At 39.6% G+C, this 16,010-nt stretch overlaps 1 protein-coding gene and 1 long non-coding RNA gene across 2 annotated transcripts in view; one reads left to right on the top strand and one right to left on the bottom strand.

Annotated features, from left to right (window-relative positions):
• uvrag (UV radiation resistance associated gene) overlaps window positions 1-16,010 on the bottom strand; it is a 191,677-nt gene that overhangs the window by 19,728 nt on the left and 155,939 nt on the right. Inside the window, exon 14 of the mRNA XM_038267137.1 lies at window positions 1,861-1,952. Coding sequence (XP_038123065.1) covers window positions 1,861-1,952 — 92 coding nt within the window. The remainder of the gene's footprint in view (window positions 1-1,860; window positions 1,953-16,010) is intronic.
• LOC119771280 lies at window positions 8,845-15,126 on the top strand. The gene is made up of 3 exons (XR_005279131.1): window positions 8,845-9,302; window positions 12,905-13,077; window positions 14,233-15,126. It is a non-coding gene; the product is annotated as an uncharacterized LOC119771280 (long non-coding RNA).

The following is a 16,010-nucleotide window of genomic DNA, read 5'->3' as shown; positions in this document are numbered from 1 at the left end:
AGTGAGTGAGTGATATGGTGTGAAGTTCTAATGAGATTGTTAAGTTCTGTTTTTGCAACCTATTTTTTGACACAATTGATCATTTCCCCGTTTGTTGGACTTACATTTTATTCTCCACCTGTGCAAATAAAAAACAAATACTGCCATCCCTTGTGTTTGGCGTGGTAGATCTCAGCATGCCATCAACTTCAAAAGTAGATCTTGGTTTAAAAAAGGTTGGGCACCCCTGATTTAGAGTATGTTGGCTCAACCTGCTGCTGTGAAGCAGGATTCTCCACTAGGGCTGGGTAAAAAAATCGATTTAATCGATATTGAATCGATTCCTTTACATTTTTGCAAAATCGATGTCTAGAGAATGAGATCGATTCACTTTATTGTGACCCGCGTGACATTCATATTCAAATGTGCAGGAAAGATGCACTCAAGATTACTTTAAGCCAGACAGCTGCAAATATACCCAATAGGTTGACTGAAGACATAAACAAAGGTCCAGAAAACACCCTGTAGTTGTTACAGACAATGCTGAAAATATGGTTTGTGCAGAGGAGATAATGCAGCCCACGCATGTCTGCTGTGTCACGTCTACTTGCTCGAGTGAGGCTTCACTTTTTCACTTTTCACAAACAAGTTTGCACTTATGAGACAGTTTTGTTCACATCTCATGATTTAACTGTCTGATTTAAAAGTTTGCACTTTGTGTTTAATCTGAAAGTAAAAAAGAAAATAAATTAGTATTTTAAAACACAGTTGAACCACTTTAATTATTGTAAAAACAGATCGAATTGAAATTAATCGATTTAGAACTGTATGAATCAAAGTTGAATCGATTCAAGACTTTAGCGAAAATACCCAGGCCTATTCTCCGACATGAACAGAATCAAAAATAAATCTGGATCCAGGCTCTAAATGAGCTCCTTGATATGTGCTTTAGAATGGCTTAGTCTCCGGTTAAACCCAGGTTTAAAGCCTTGCAGGGCAGCATAAAGCCCACTGCCAACATTAAGACAGAAAAAAGAAAGAAACGGTTGGTTCAGGTGTTTTATTAAAAAAAAGTGAGTCGGGAAATTGTCTATTTTCCAAACTGAAAGATTGTTGTTCTCTACTTCAAAAACAATTTAGATTTTAGAATTATTTAAAAATTCAATGTATAACAGATGCATAATCATTTTATTTATGCATAAGCATTTTATTTCAGTGTTAAATTCTGTTTAAAGTAACAGATTATAATTAACAGTGTCTCCGGACCTTTACTGGTTGTTGATTTTCTTTATTCAGACTCTGCTGAGTTTTAATTGGTTACCCCTGATGTGTAAGATAAATAAGTAAATAAATACATAAATAAATATTCCATCTTTTTATTTTATTGTACATTCATTTATTTCTTTATGTGTTTTTGCGTTCCATATATCCCAGGGTTCACATCATGATTGTGAAAACCCATCTCCTGACCCCTACGTTGGGAACCCCTGGTCTAAGGAATAAGTTGCAGGAATGTTAGAACATTGTGCAGCCGACACACGGAAAGGCCTCTAGAGAACCGGCTTATTCTTTGAATTGTTTTGTCTTAGGGATGCTTTGCCAGCTGGACTCGTCCAGAAGTGTTTTATGTTACACAACAGACGTTCTGGCTAAAAACCATGTGGTTTCACTTGCTGTTATGTTGAGCTGTGTATTTATTTGGTGGTTGGACTTCCAATAATATATATTTTTAGGAATTTTCAACAGTGTTTTTATAAAAAAAAAAAAAAAAAGTTGTCTAATTTCAGAAAAATAAAAGCTTTTAGCATTTTTGATCACAGTTTGCTGAGGCAAAATCTAAATGTAGCTTTATAGCGTATATAAGTTTTTCTTCATTCTTACCATCGCACCATCAGACCATGTTCCAGGAAGTTCTTTAAGTTGGGTAGCGTCTGCTGCAGGTCTGGGGTGGTCAAGCCGTGCTGATATCTCAGCTGCAACACAAGGGAAGAAAACATTACCAACACTGCGGAAAAATACCCCACACATCCAGCTCGCTGTCCCCAACGTACTGTATCACTCTGAAGCATGTTGCTGGCATGTTTGGAGAACAAAGAAAAAAAAACATCCCTTATGAACACGTCTAAAGTCTACATTCTTCCTCTATGACACGTTTTTATTCCCTCCTTCAGACTATTACTCATCTGGACACACAATGGCCACCTTCCCCTGATAACAGGCATGTTGATAATGAGCAAGATGTGCTGAAAGACAGGAGAGGAAATGTGGGCAGGAAGAAAAAAACACCTCTGATAAAACATCTGGACCAAATGGGGCTGAAAACGCTTCATGAAGCTCATTAGGTTGTCCAGCAGACTCTCCCACTGCTTTTAGCGACCCCCCCCCCCTCATTAATCTTGGCCTTGAACAGTTTCTTGTTGCAGCTCAGCTCTTTATTTCATGATGATAGAATCGACTCCAGTAAAAAAGACAAAAAAATAAATACAACAAGGCCACCTTGAAGCGTAGGCTGAGGCACCAGATGTCCCCCCCTCCCCTCCCTGAAGTGATGTCAGAGCAATGCCAGCCATCATCCCGTTGAGTTTATTTAACCTATTTGCCCGGACAGCAGAGGAGCATCACGCCACACATCCAGAGTATATCTCTGAGGCCCAAATGTCACGCAGGACACCTCCACCAACCCACATCTGTTCTGTTTCCGCTTGGCTACCACGGCAACCTGCTTCCTCTGCCACACACACCTGAGACAAATCGAATCGGCTGTTTTTTTTTTATACGGAGAGGATAATAGATGAATGACTTAATGATGAGAAATAAAAAAAAAAATAAGTAAAAAGATGGCCTCTGAGGCCTGAGGTCGCCGGTCCTGGTAAGGAAGGAATTGTTTCACACTTTATCAGGAAATTCAGGGCGTCAGCAGACCATAATGTTCATCAATATTTCACTACGGAGTATTATGGCCAGGCTAGAGATTTTTTTTTTCTTCTATTTCGAGAATACAGCCTTAACATTGCAAGAATAACGTCGTAAAATTATGAGAATAAAGTCACAACGAGAAAAGCCATAAAATTACAAGAATAAAGTCGTAACAATATATGGATAAAGTAATAAAATTATGAGAATAAAGTCATAAAATTATGAGAATAAAGTCATAAAATTACAAGAAAAAAAGTCTTAATATTACGGGAAAAAAGTCACAACGAGAATAGTCGTAAAGTCATAATATTAAGAGAATAAAGTCCTAAAATTACAAGAAACAAGTTGTATTTTATGACAACTCTTACAAAAAGCACTTTCTTCACTAAAATGAGGAATGTCGAGCATCATGTGAAGTTATTCTTTGGTTCTGGTTCGACAAATAAGGAAATTTTTAGCACCAGCATCAAATTGGGCAGGATGACAAAGTGGACTCAGATTGCTGATTGGTTGAGTTGGTCGGCCGTCATCTGCTGGTTGGAGATTAAAGGTTTATTTCTGAAACAGGTTGTTGAATGATGACTTAATTTCCCGTAATATTACAACTTTATTCTCATAATTTTATGACTTTTTCTGGTACCGTTACCACTTTATTCTCAAAATAAAAATAAATCTCTAACCTGACCCTAATACTCCGTTGTATAACACACATCAGATTTTATGACAGAGGCTTTTTCATTTACTGATAAAACCCTTCCTAACTTTCTGAGCTTGAGCAGAAATGCTTTTTATTTATTCTAAATAAAATATTGGCATACAGTTCTTCAACAAAATCATTTACAGCTCAACTCCTGCTAATCAGTCTTTATAAGCTGCCACTATTGCATTTATAATGTTGCAAATAGTCCTTTAAAAGTTTTACAACCAATAACTAAACATGTAGCTTCGTATGATTTTGTGTTTTGGATCAAGACAACATGTGACTAAACCGTTGATTAGAAGGAAAATGAATGTAATATCATAATATTAATCTTATATAAAAAGATAAAATACAAATTGAGCAGGTTAGCGTTCATTAAGCTCCATTGTATCAATATTAAGCGTTTCTAAATGTCAATGCAATTAAAAACTCTATATTGATGACAAAGGGAAATTAAATCATAATAGATGTAGGCAGGAAAGATTTTCTGTAATGGTTTGTTTACACTGTAGACACTGTGTTTAACAGTCTGATGAAGTGGACGCTCACTGCTGTCCATAATCTTCTTTACTTAAGTATTTCTAAGTGATAACTTTTCTTTGTTAAATGATCTGCAGAGGCTCAAGATGAGTTCCTATAACAGAGCTGGCCTTTTTTATTAGCTTGAGCTGTTTTAATTCACTGCAAAAAAACTAAATCTAGATAAGTCCTTTTTTCTTAAAATAAGTGCATTTGTTCTTGGATTGAGGTAAAAGAGATATTTTGCCAATGGAACAAGACAATTTACACTTAAAATAAGAAAACACAATTGCATTGCCTTTTTTCAAGTGCATATTATCTAATTATCTTATTTTAAGAGTAAAATTACTCATTCAATTGGCAAACTCACTAATTTACCTACTCAAATTAAGGGTGAATACACTTAATTTAAGAAATTTGTACTTATTTCTAGATCTTTTTTGCAGTGATTCAATCTGATACTGTTACACCAACAGATTAAGGTGGAAGAGATCCCGCTCTCCACAACACTGACAGAAGAGCTTTGCTGCAAACACTGAGCTTCCTGTAGAAGAACAGTCTGCTCTGTTCCTTCTAGTAGATGACTTCAGTTTGTTGTCCAAGTGAACACAAGGGTGTTTATACTCCTCCACTTCTTCTCCCTTCATGTTAACAGGATTCAACTTGTTCCTGAAATTCATTGGCGCTCTGTACTCAGCTTCTTCTACATCTTTGATGAACCCATTTACTGCAGTCATCCCAGCATTTCTGGAGATGACAGGACTCTGTCTGCTACTAGAAATCAGATGTATACAGATTAAAGAGGAATAGGGAGAGTACCGCCCCCTGTGGTGCTCTTGACTACTTGATCAGACAGCTGACCCTTCAGTCTAACAAACTGTGGTCTGTTTATCTCTGATTCCTCCACCTGAGTCTTCTGGAGTGTCTGGCTGATCTCGTGTGAGATTCAGCTGAATGTATTTCTGTCTGTCAGCTTTCAACAAACAGACATGTCTGTCTTCATCTCTGCAGAACACCTCAAACAGTTTGGATGGATAGACAGAGTTTTCTGAACATAAATATTCAAGCTCTGTAATCTTGTTTAGTTTATTCATGTTTTAACTTTGACACATGGATTTAAAATAACCTAAGAAAATCAGTCGAAATCTAGTACATATTTTTCCAGGACTTTATTAGGTATGCCTGCATCCATTTCGCATAGATGCCGATCATGTTCCCTATCCATAGAGAGGAAATGTTTCCCTGCAGCATAAAACTGCCCCCTACTTTCTCTGTATTGTACATTTTCAATCACAGGAAGAATCTTTAATCTTCTACAATAACATTCTTTTTTGTAGATACCTGCAAAAAGGCTGTTGGTGATCCGATAAGTCTTACTTTGCAGTGAGATATATTTAGTGTCTGATACTGATGCGCTTCCTCATTTAGAATATATGCGTTAAGATATATATCTGCCTGAGACCTGAAGACTCGGGACTGGTTCTAACACATTCACTAAGAAACACCAAACTGTGACTGAACTATTTCTTTTGTTGTTAAACAGAAGATTCAAATCTAAGTTCTAAGAATAGAGCTAATTAATTAGCCACATAAATTAGCATTGGGCAGCTTAAGAAGAAATCCTGTTACTTTGTGTTTAAAGAGAATTTGAAGGATGCTTAGGTTTCTTAGGCTTTGTTGAGATAATTTCTGCTGCTGTTTTGAATACGTAAAATACCTAATCCTGTGCTCTGTTTTGGCAAGTCTCATGTGATTGGCTCCAGAAACAGGAAGTTACCACACAGGCTGCAGACTGCAGTTCTACACCGCTTTGAAAGAAGAAAAAGTGAATCTTACTTTTATTCCAGCTGACAATTAGAATAATTCTGGTTCATTTTACAGCCAAATATTTAACTTTTTGCTCATTTAAAACATGTGAGTGAAGTGAAAAAAATGCACCACAGATGTTTAACTAGGCAAAAACATCAGTATTATATCATATTTACATGTTAACGCACCCTGTAACAAACTGGGAACCCATTCAGGGTGAATCGACTCTTACTCAATGACGGCAGCCCGATTGTAAAGCAGTTTGAAGAGGCTCTTCTGTCTCAGAAAATGATAAAGTTCAGCCTAAGGATCCACTGAGACACAGATCACATCTGCACTGCCTCTCTGTATTTAGAAAATAATTGTGTAAAACTACATTTGTGATGATATCGGAGTAAAGGTTGGATTAAAAATAGCTCAGATTATGAGAGGTGGATAATAAAACCCAATAAGTAATGGAAGGGTCAGAATCTCCAGCATCAGCAGAGAGATCCACTCAGGGTTAAGAGTCTGACCTGGGATTGAAACTTCGACCTAAAATCAATAGCACCAGCATTTAAAAGATAAAAAAAATCCCCTTGCAATATATGGGAATAGGGTTACTTTTTCTGCTCACCAGATGTCAAAAAAGGAAATCAAAATCTCATGGAAATCTTAAAGTTTCTCTCTAGAAAATATAAATTACAAATCATAATATAAGTGCAAAATAAATATTGCAATTTCTGTTTGAATAAAAGAATTTGTTAAACATACTGCATGTTTTTTTCCTCAGTCAGCGGAAATAATAAAGTGCTTTGAATCTAAATCTTTGAAACCCTTCGCGTGGCATCAGCTCTGAAGTGTGTGTAATAACCCCAATGCATGTCTAACAGGAGCCTCATGGCAGAAGAATCGCCTGACGTCTGAGAGTCAGTAGGAGTGCTTCAGGACCGAGCGTCCGCATGCCTCACCCTCAGAACTCTCCTTATGAGTAAAACAGTTGGCAAGAACCCAACACAGAAAACAGTTATGGGTGCAGACAGCAGAGAGGCTGACATCACCGCTTTGGTTTGTTTTCTTGAGCCGAATACGACGGATGAGAGATTTCAAACTCCCACCTACAGACAGGCGGGTTTAGCTTTTGTTGAGCCTCTGCCAAAGGCCACTGACACCACTGGAGCTCAGAGATGCACAGAAAAATGGTGAGGCTCAGAGAATCAGGAAACTGGATATCCCAGCTTTTTTTACGAGCAGTGAACGCACCAGACCAAGGTACTAGGTAACATCAGAAACACTCTTCCTTAATAAAGCTGTTTTTTAAAAGGAAAAGTCCGGTTACATTCAAAATTCAAACTTCTGAAAATACGTTAAATATGAAATGATAAGAGTTTTTAATTAAGAGTAATTTTCATGTGAATGTGCTTTACTGGAGGCATCCATGTTTGTCAAAGAACTCTACTGCCACCTACTGGTTTGTGACGTCACGGTGCGGTATCGGCTGTTGATCAAGTCCCAGCGCTGTATCTGGTGTTTGTCACAACGCGCTATTATCCAAGTCATCTTGAAAACATTCTTCTTCCAAATGTTGGCTACATATTACGTGTTTTTTCTTTGGCCAGAAGTTCGATGGCAAATCCTCCCTCTTCAAGTTGGCAATCCAACAATGAACCCGTCCGTGGAGGATCAGGAATCGGAAAGGTCAAATATTTTTTTCACTTTTCCCCTATGTATTCCAACATCTAACTGCCATGCACGTGGGCATTGTCAGTTTCACTATAGCTCTGGTGAATTTCAATGGTGAAGTCCTCTGGAAATCTTCAATAATTGTTGTTGATTGCAGATGTGTCTAGTAGTTCCCATTGAGTTTGCTTGTAAAGCGGGGAGAATGGCGCTAGGCTTACCGCACCGTGACGTCACTGCTGGAAGATGGCAGGAGTGAGGGGTTACTATATTTGGGCAAAAAATGGCCGCTCCCGGACTCAGTGATTACGGCAAAAAATGTTTTTTTTTTTTTTACTGATTAACACAAAATGCTTTTAAATGACCACGAACGTATTAGTTTTACGTATAAATAATGACCCATTGATTATTCCTTGCTGCCCGGACTTTTCCTTAAATGAAATAAGACTAAAAGATCATCAACATAAGTGAATAAAACATACTCTAATACACAGACCACACAAACTGTGTGGCAGTGATTTTCATGAACTGTTATGATAACGGGATAGGGGCCCCCCAGCCGTGACATTCACATTGTGTCAAACCCAAACCCCCACCCTCACCCCAAGCTTAATCCAAGTCTTTTGGTCATGGAAATATATCTAAACAAGCACCCTAATCAATCATTGACTCGGACGTGTTGTAGCTTTGCATAATTGATAAATGGAAAATAAATAAAAAAAAACTTGACTGTGATCACTCCTCACACCTCCATACAATGGAAAAACAATCTAGAAATAAGTAAAAATGTCTTATTTACCCTTAATTTGAGTTGGTAAATGAGATAGTTTGCCAATGGAATAAGTATTTTTACTCTTAAAATAAGATAATTAGATAAAATGCACTTAAACTAAGACAATGCAATTGTGTTTTCTTGTTTTAAGTATAGATTGTCTGTTCCATTGGCAAACTGTCTCTACCTCAATCCAAGAACAAATGCACTTATTTTAAGAAAAAAATATTTATCTTTATTTTTTCCAGTATAATGTGGTACTCTGCTCACATCTAGAGGAAAAAATAACCAACACCCATACAGCTGGTCCAGGGATCTGCAGACCAGGCTATCGATATCATGAACTAGTTTGGTCCTCTGCAGTGGAAGCTGCATCAAATATCTCATCAGGTCTGTGTGCACAAGTTTTGGAGGCAATCACAGTGTGTGTCGGCTGTCGAATATGCAAACATCGACCTTCGTTCCCTTGGTCTCCGCCTGCCTGAGACAAACAAAAACTTTGGTGACCCGGTTAAATCATGTGGAAGAAAAGAGCCCTCTTTAGCAGTGGAAGAAAGTGCAAGGCAGCTTAATAACAAAAAGCTGGATGTCATTTGCAACTGTCAGCGCCTCGAAAGCTTCAACATCGGGATGGAAACAAACAGACGAGTGGGTGAGGTTTAGATTCTGGTCTGTAAAACCCAAACTGCTCCTTTGGAGGATGTCGCAACAGCGATCAATGTTACTGTGTGAGGGAGCAGATGATGTACGTAACTCGGGATCAATCGCTTTGTGAGACGGCTTGTCGTTTCCAGTTTCCTCCTCTTAACTGGCTGTGATGAAAGCTGGAATCCTCTATGGGTGTGTGTGTGAGGAAGCGTGCTTTCCAACTGTCCACAGGCTTCTTTGTGACACGGCTAACCAGATCGTTGTGAGAAATTCCCAAAGCCCATTGAGGAGAGCTGAAAGGTGAGAGCGCTGGGTGGCTGCGGGTGGGGGAGGTGCAGCGGGGGACACCCGCTACAGCTTCATTACATGACACAGTGAAATAGATCCTAGTCTGAGCTTTTTCTCCTGCACCTTGTCGCCCTCATTTACCTACTGAACCAAACTGTACACGGGCGTGTATCCGCGCTTAGCTAGGAATCTTAGGAGGAAACATAAAGCAACAAAGCAAAGAATGTGGCAGTGTTTACAGGTCGAGGCAGCCAGTCCACTGGAGCCATGACCACACAGAAACACACCGAGGCTGACTCAAATCCTCAGGGAACCAGTCCGTTTACAGTGCATGCCATCCATCATTTGGCAAAACTTCCCTGCTTGCCCTGAGCTCTGTTCAGAGGCTAAACAAACAGTTGCGCTTATACCGCACATTATAGTTTCCCCCAGTTTGTCAGGGCTAATCACCCTCAGATTAGAGCTCTAATGTAGGCGGGCAGCTGAGAGCTGCGAGGCTGATTACTGATGATGATGAGGTGCTGAGGGGAGGAGGCCAGGTAACGGGGCCACCTCCCCCTTACTTCCTTTTATAGTACCGTATAGCTGTCTGGGAAATGCAGTGCAGACATCATTAAGGCTGTAGTCACTGGAGGCGGTGGAAGTTTGGGATACAGGATGTTTGCATTTTGAGTGATGCAATTCATGCATCAACAGGTCAGATGTCTAAATCAAACTCCAGAAGATCCTGTGCATGTCTGACCTGCAAAATGCACAATTATCCTATGATTTATAGCCAGAAGCTTTTGTCCATTGGGGTAAAAATAGAAAGATCAGGACTTAAACAGGCTCCGTGGGGAAGGTAATCAGGGAGTTCATTAGTACATATGACAGCTAGTTACAGAGGGGCTAACCAGCTGTTCTCTCCTCCACCATCCTTCTGGTCGGACACTTCAGCAGAACCAATGAAGGTGACACAGAAAGCAGCTCTTGGACACAAAATCCTGCAGAGAAATTTGCTTTGGTGTCATTAGAACACCTGAAATGGAAAACCAAGCTGGATTCCAGATTCAAAACCTGTTTATGAAAAAAATGCTCTTTTTTTTTTACTCACAATCAAACCTGCGGACTTATTGACATTTATTGCCGGTGTTCTGTCAGATCAGCATACCCCCGTCAGACAAGCATACCTCTAGTCAATACACGTGTGCATTATCCCTTTAGTTTATTCTCTTCTTTCCCTTTAGTTTTGTATGAAAAATACAACTCAAAATACCTGGATGGGTGTGTATCCCTTTAGTCATGTACAGAAAAACAATTTAAGGTCAAATCGCCATACGCTTCAAAAAACACCAAAAAGTAAGTCATTAAATAGTTGTTTTTTTTTACATGACTAAAGGGTATGCTGATGTTACAGAACACAAGCTTTGCGAATGCTTCGCCTAAAATCCAAGCCTGTTCAAATGAAACATGTGACGGCTTCCCTGGTGCATAGTGAAGCATTAAGGTCACCGGATGCAGTTAATGAGGTATTTAACCTGATCGGCAAATATTTAGACAAAAACAACCAGGAAAATTAAGTTTTTAAAGTTGTAGGGAAGCGGCCGTTCCAACCGTTCCATTTCCGAATTCTCCAGAGTGGTGCACGACTTTACACGAGTGAATAAAGTAAATGTGATTGGTTGTTTATCAAGGAGGTGGGATTGTTGTGACAGAAGGTTGGTAAGCAACCAGTTAGCACCTTAGTGCTAGTAGGTTAAAAAATGGGAAATTAATTACATTGGGACCACACTGGAAAAACAATCTAGAAATAAGTCAAAATTTTTTAAATTAAGTGTATTTAGCCTTATTTTGAGAGGTAAATGAGATAGTTGCCAATGGAATGAGTGTTTTTACTCTTAAAATAAGATAATTAGATAACATACACTAGAACTAAGACAATGCAATTGTGTTTTATATTAAGTGTAAATTGTCTTGTTCCCTTGGCAAAATGTATCTTTTACCTCCTCAATCCAAGAACAAATGCACTTATTTTAAGAAAAAAATGACTTATCTAGATTTAGGTTTTTTCCAGAGTAAGTAGCACTAAGCATCACTTAAAGGAACGCTATGGACAGTTGAAACATGCAAGAGGAGGAGAGTTTAGTGTCGGAGGTCGTGGATAAGCCTGCTTCGTCATACATTATTTATTTCGAGGAGGAAAGCGGGGACGAAGATGTTGTTGAAGAGGACGCCAGGGCGGCAGAAGCTTGGTTTGGTGTAGAAGGCTTCCAGCCGTACATGTTTGAGCCCTTGCCTCGCAACGCTGCCAGTTCTGTTAGCTCTACGTCTGCTGAAGACACAGACGTCCATCCCCGTGAACACTGGGACGCAACTCAATAGGAAAGGAAATGATTCTTATTTCTTATTTGAACCATTGAGAAATATTTGCTGAGACATTTGATTCAAGATGCCATGAACGAAAAAATTTCATTGACAGTTGATCGTTGATATATGATTGGCCGAATTTAGGTGTTCAGGCTGACGTACAACTAACTGCCTGTATAAGATACCGAAAAAAAGACAGGACAGGATTTATTTTAAAATAGAAATTTTCTAAATGTTGGGACAGTATGGTTTGATAAAGAGTAAGTTTATATGCATGTTTAAGCCAGAATGATTTGACATTTAAATATGATTTCCGTACGAGTTTAAAAGGAAACAACAGACAAATGCATGTTGCTTCATTTGCTTTTAGTAGCAGGTGAGTGAAAACAGTTCGGAAACAAAGGGCTAAAACTGGAAGGATGTTTGCGTCACATCTAGATTCAGGGTGCGAGCACATTTCCTTGGATGCAGTTCATCACTACATGGCTCCTTTATTAAATAAACAAACCACCATTTTTCTGTTGTGTTCATTTGCTCATCAGGTGGGCAGCAGGCCTCTTCGCATCGTTTACATTTTCAGGAGACTTTTCCAGGTTTGGATTGGACTGAAACTGTGTTTCACCATCTGAACACAGATTAGATCACATCTTCCCCACTGAGAGCATTTAGCCTTACGAGGTATTTATTAGATGCCTTTTACAGAAAATCCTTCTGCCTGCTTCACCTTTGTATTTCAAAATTTTGTTAAAAGGAAAGAAGCTGCTGCTAATTCAGGTCAGGGACATTTCACTTCGGGACAAATCGCCATTGCTGATTGGTCAGTAGCTGAAAAGCTGCTGGACTGTGTTGCCTCATCAGTCGTCATTGTCCCAAGCTCATACATATGTGTGTGAGACCGTTGAGAAATTAATGCACAACAAAACAATGACATTATGCCAGAGAATCATTATGTTTTTCTTTGTGGAGAAGATGGAACCCAAATTTTGCAGTTATGAGTTATTTTTTCATTGTCTTGCCAATCCCTGGGGTTGTGATCCAGTAAGCTCACATCCTGCTGATGCAACTTTGCTGCTCCAATAAAAGGAAAAATGCTTGTAGGGCTTAAATCTGGGCTGCAGGTGCTGCACAGAAGTTGTGCTGGGTAATAATGTTAATCTCTAGCCAAGTTAAAAGCAGCGCCGCCGGTAAAGTTTACCAGACTCCAAGCTTTAGCTAACAGATTTGCTTTAATTACATCCTTTCAATAAAACACAACATGTTTCTGACAGAACCTGCTGGGTTTATGCGCTCTACTGAGAGCAGCGGATACAGAGATGAGAGACGTACACTGCGATCTGTATAGAGCAGTGAAGCAGGAGAGGAACTCTGTGTGGAGGAGGTGGTTCTGGTTCTTTACATCTGAGTGATGGATGCATTTTCCTGCCTCCACCTGCAGCTTAAGGTTAGTGACCAGCCCATAAAACTACCACACTCCTATACAGTGTGCAGAGGCTCAACCTGCCGACTAGACTTCAAAGTCGTCTAAACGAACCGCTGAGGGTCTGGTATTTAGGATGAAATCAAACCACACACCAGCAGCAGCCTTTTGACCTCCCAGCATGTAGGATAGAAAGACAAAACTTGCTACAATTCAACTAGCTAAAAAGTCAGAAAAAAGACGTGTAAAATATCACAGATCCAATCGTCCAATGATGTCCAAATCTTATCCAGAATAATGTGGAAATATGATTTATATGCAGGTTTGTAAATAATTGGTGTTTCTTTCCAGATGAACTAATGGGAGCTGATGGTGTGCAGCAGGATGTTTTATTAGTGCGGCACAGCAGTAGTTTCAATAATTCTTGTTGCACCAAAAGGATGAAGATTTAGTTATATTAAAAAAAGCCTTCCTGATTTTATAATTATTATTTAATTAGATTGTAATATAACCGAGTATTTGACCATACCAATACAGACTTGGATCCTGATGGTTTTCAGTGCAATAATTGTGTGACTCTATAGAATCCAGCACTTCATAGGTTGAATAAATGGTACTTAAAGTAAAACAGCGGTAAAATAGTAACTAAGGCTATTTTCATGCCTGCAGCTTTAGATAGGACTCTGATGTGCAACAACCAGCTGAACTCTGCTGCACATTAGTGTGAAAACATAATTATATATGACATATGTCATAAAGCGGTGGCTGGTATCTGCTCCAGATGAGGATCTCATGGTGCATGTTAAGGACCTTTTTTTGTGTATACAAAACAAACTTACGTTTAGTACAGCTTTTGAGACAGTAAATGGACATTTCCACTCCATAAAGTGCAGCAGTTATCAAATGTAAAGAGTGGAGGAGAAAAAACATGGTGCCAAAAACGCATTGATATGGAAGAATACATGGAGCATTAATCTACGCCCTCTCCTGAATCAGGCAGATCGTCTACAGTACATCAGTAGATTTTAAAGCTGCAGCTGCCCTTAATTTTTAAACATTATTTTTTGTCCAATACTTCAAGAAAACCATAAAGAAATAAAAGGCGAGAGCTACAGTTAACGTTCCTCAGTCTCCATCATTAAAGTATTATCCATTTAACTCTGGTTCTTTTTTCAGCAGCTGCGCTTCTGGATTTCAACTGGTTGTCATGGAGACATCAAGCTCCTCCATTTACTGCAGTTTTTGGTGCCAAGAGACAAAAAGCTGGTGTGAAAACAAGTGTAATAAGTGAAAAATGGCCTAATATTTGGAGCCGCACAACGATGCTCAGAAAACACGAGTGAAAACGCCCCTGGGAGAACCCCCAACTCCGGAGAAAGGTCCCGCCCCGGACGCCAGCGCCATGATCTAACCGCTATCTAATGTCGCTCTGGAGCTGATCCGTTGCTGGGCTCCAAATGCCAGCGTTCATCGTGGCAGCAGGTGAAGCTTTGAGGCTTCGTCCTCCTCATTACAGCCGTCACTGCAGTATATTTATACTCCTGAGCTTGGTTGGCTCTTGTCAATATGTTTTAACTTGTAAAACAAAGCAGCACAGTGGCACGTTGCTCCAATTACTGTTAGTTTTTGTTTACGGCTCTGAGAGCCACATACGCAGCTCCGAATCCTTGGATTTCCGTTTCCTCCACCCGCCAAGAAGAATGATGGTTGCCAGCCGTCTGAGAGCTACGTCTAAGCTTTGATCCAATAAACAGTTCCTTCACCTCTGTGGTGCAACATGCTATTTACATTCTGCAGGGCTTTCATCCAAACTTCTGTTCTGATGTTTTAATTCAGCTGAAGTTGTCCAGAAGAATTAGGGAACGTTGCACGTTACTGTTGTGGCTGAGCAGCAAGCTTTTCCTTATAGTGTGTTTATTTTAGCCCAGCAGTTCAGACAAAATGAGGCAAAACATTACAAATAACAGCAAATATGATGCATCTGACATGAAAGTGGAAAAGTGACAAACACCCGGAAAACCATGCCTGCTCTATATAATGTGTATGTACAGGAAGCTGGTGTTCAGTTGAACTTTTTAGGCTGTTTCTCGCTCAGATTCATTCAGCTGATCTCCGTTAGACGGAAACTTTGCTCTGCTGGAGCCTTCCTAGTTCCTCGATGGATTTCCAACGTTGGTGCAGCGCAGCAGTTCAGTGGTTCCCTAATGAAACTCAGCCTACACAGCCGTCACTCAGCCCCTAAAGCTAAGACAAAATGGCTGCGACTCAGAGCCTAACTGTTTAAGAAGAAAATAAAAGAAATATGTTAAAATGTTCATTGGACATGCATTTATAGCAGTGCCCCTTTGTTATTTACTGTCCAGATGTTCAAAGATTTTGCATTTACGGCTTCGCTGGAGTTGATGGTAAAACCTCACATGGCGCAACAGAGGTTCAAAACCTCAACAATCGTGTGGTACAGCATGGAATATGAAATCCAATATGATTAATCACTACAGCCTTTCATGTGTCTCCATAAATATACAGAACAGGGCTGAAAAGTTGTTTGAGTCTGGCTAAGGTCATATAATTCATTCACAACAGAACCTCGCTTCCCCTCAACTGGAAGCAGTGTTCTGGCCTTGAATACGTGCCACGGTCATCATCATCTACCCTCCAAGTCAAACTAAGAATCAGAACTCATAAACACCACAGGCGTTTGCTTACCGCTGAAAATTTCTTCCCACAAATTTGGACCGTGAAGAATCACTTATGAACTAAACAGGACTTACAAAAGATATTTCTTCCTTCTGATAAATGTGAGCTAAGATTAGGACTTTTGTTTCATTTAAAATCTCTAAGTGGCTCCATTAGTTGCTATGCACCGCTTTATTCTGGTAACATCAGTCAGTGCAGGAGGCGGGAAGAGGAACCACTTTCAGTTCAAACCTTCAAAGCGTTCATTCATCTGAGCCGGA

Source organism: Cyprinodon tularosa, unplaced genomic scaffold (genome assembly GCF_016077235.1).
Source record: "Cyprinodon tularosa strain WSP-4 unplaced genomic scaffold, ASM1607723v1 ctg662, whole genome shotgun sequence".
In the NCBI taxonomy this organism is placed as follows: Eukaryota; Metazoa; Chordata; class Actinopteri; order Cyprinodontiformes; family Cyprinodontidae; genus Cyprinodon; species Cyprinodon tularosa.
The sequence above is the reverse complement of the archived record's forward strand: the minus strand, read 5'-3'. Positions and strand labels throughout refer to the sequence as shown.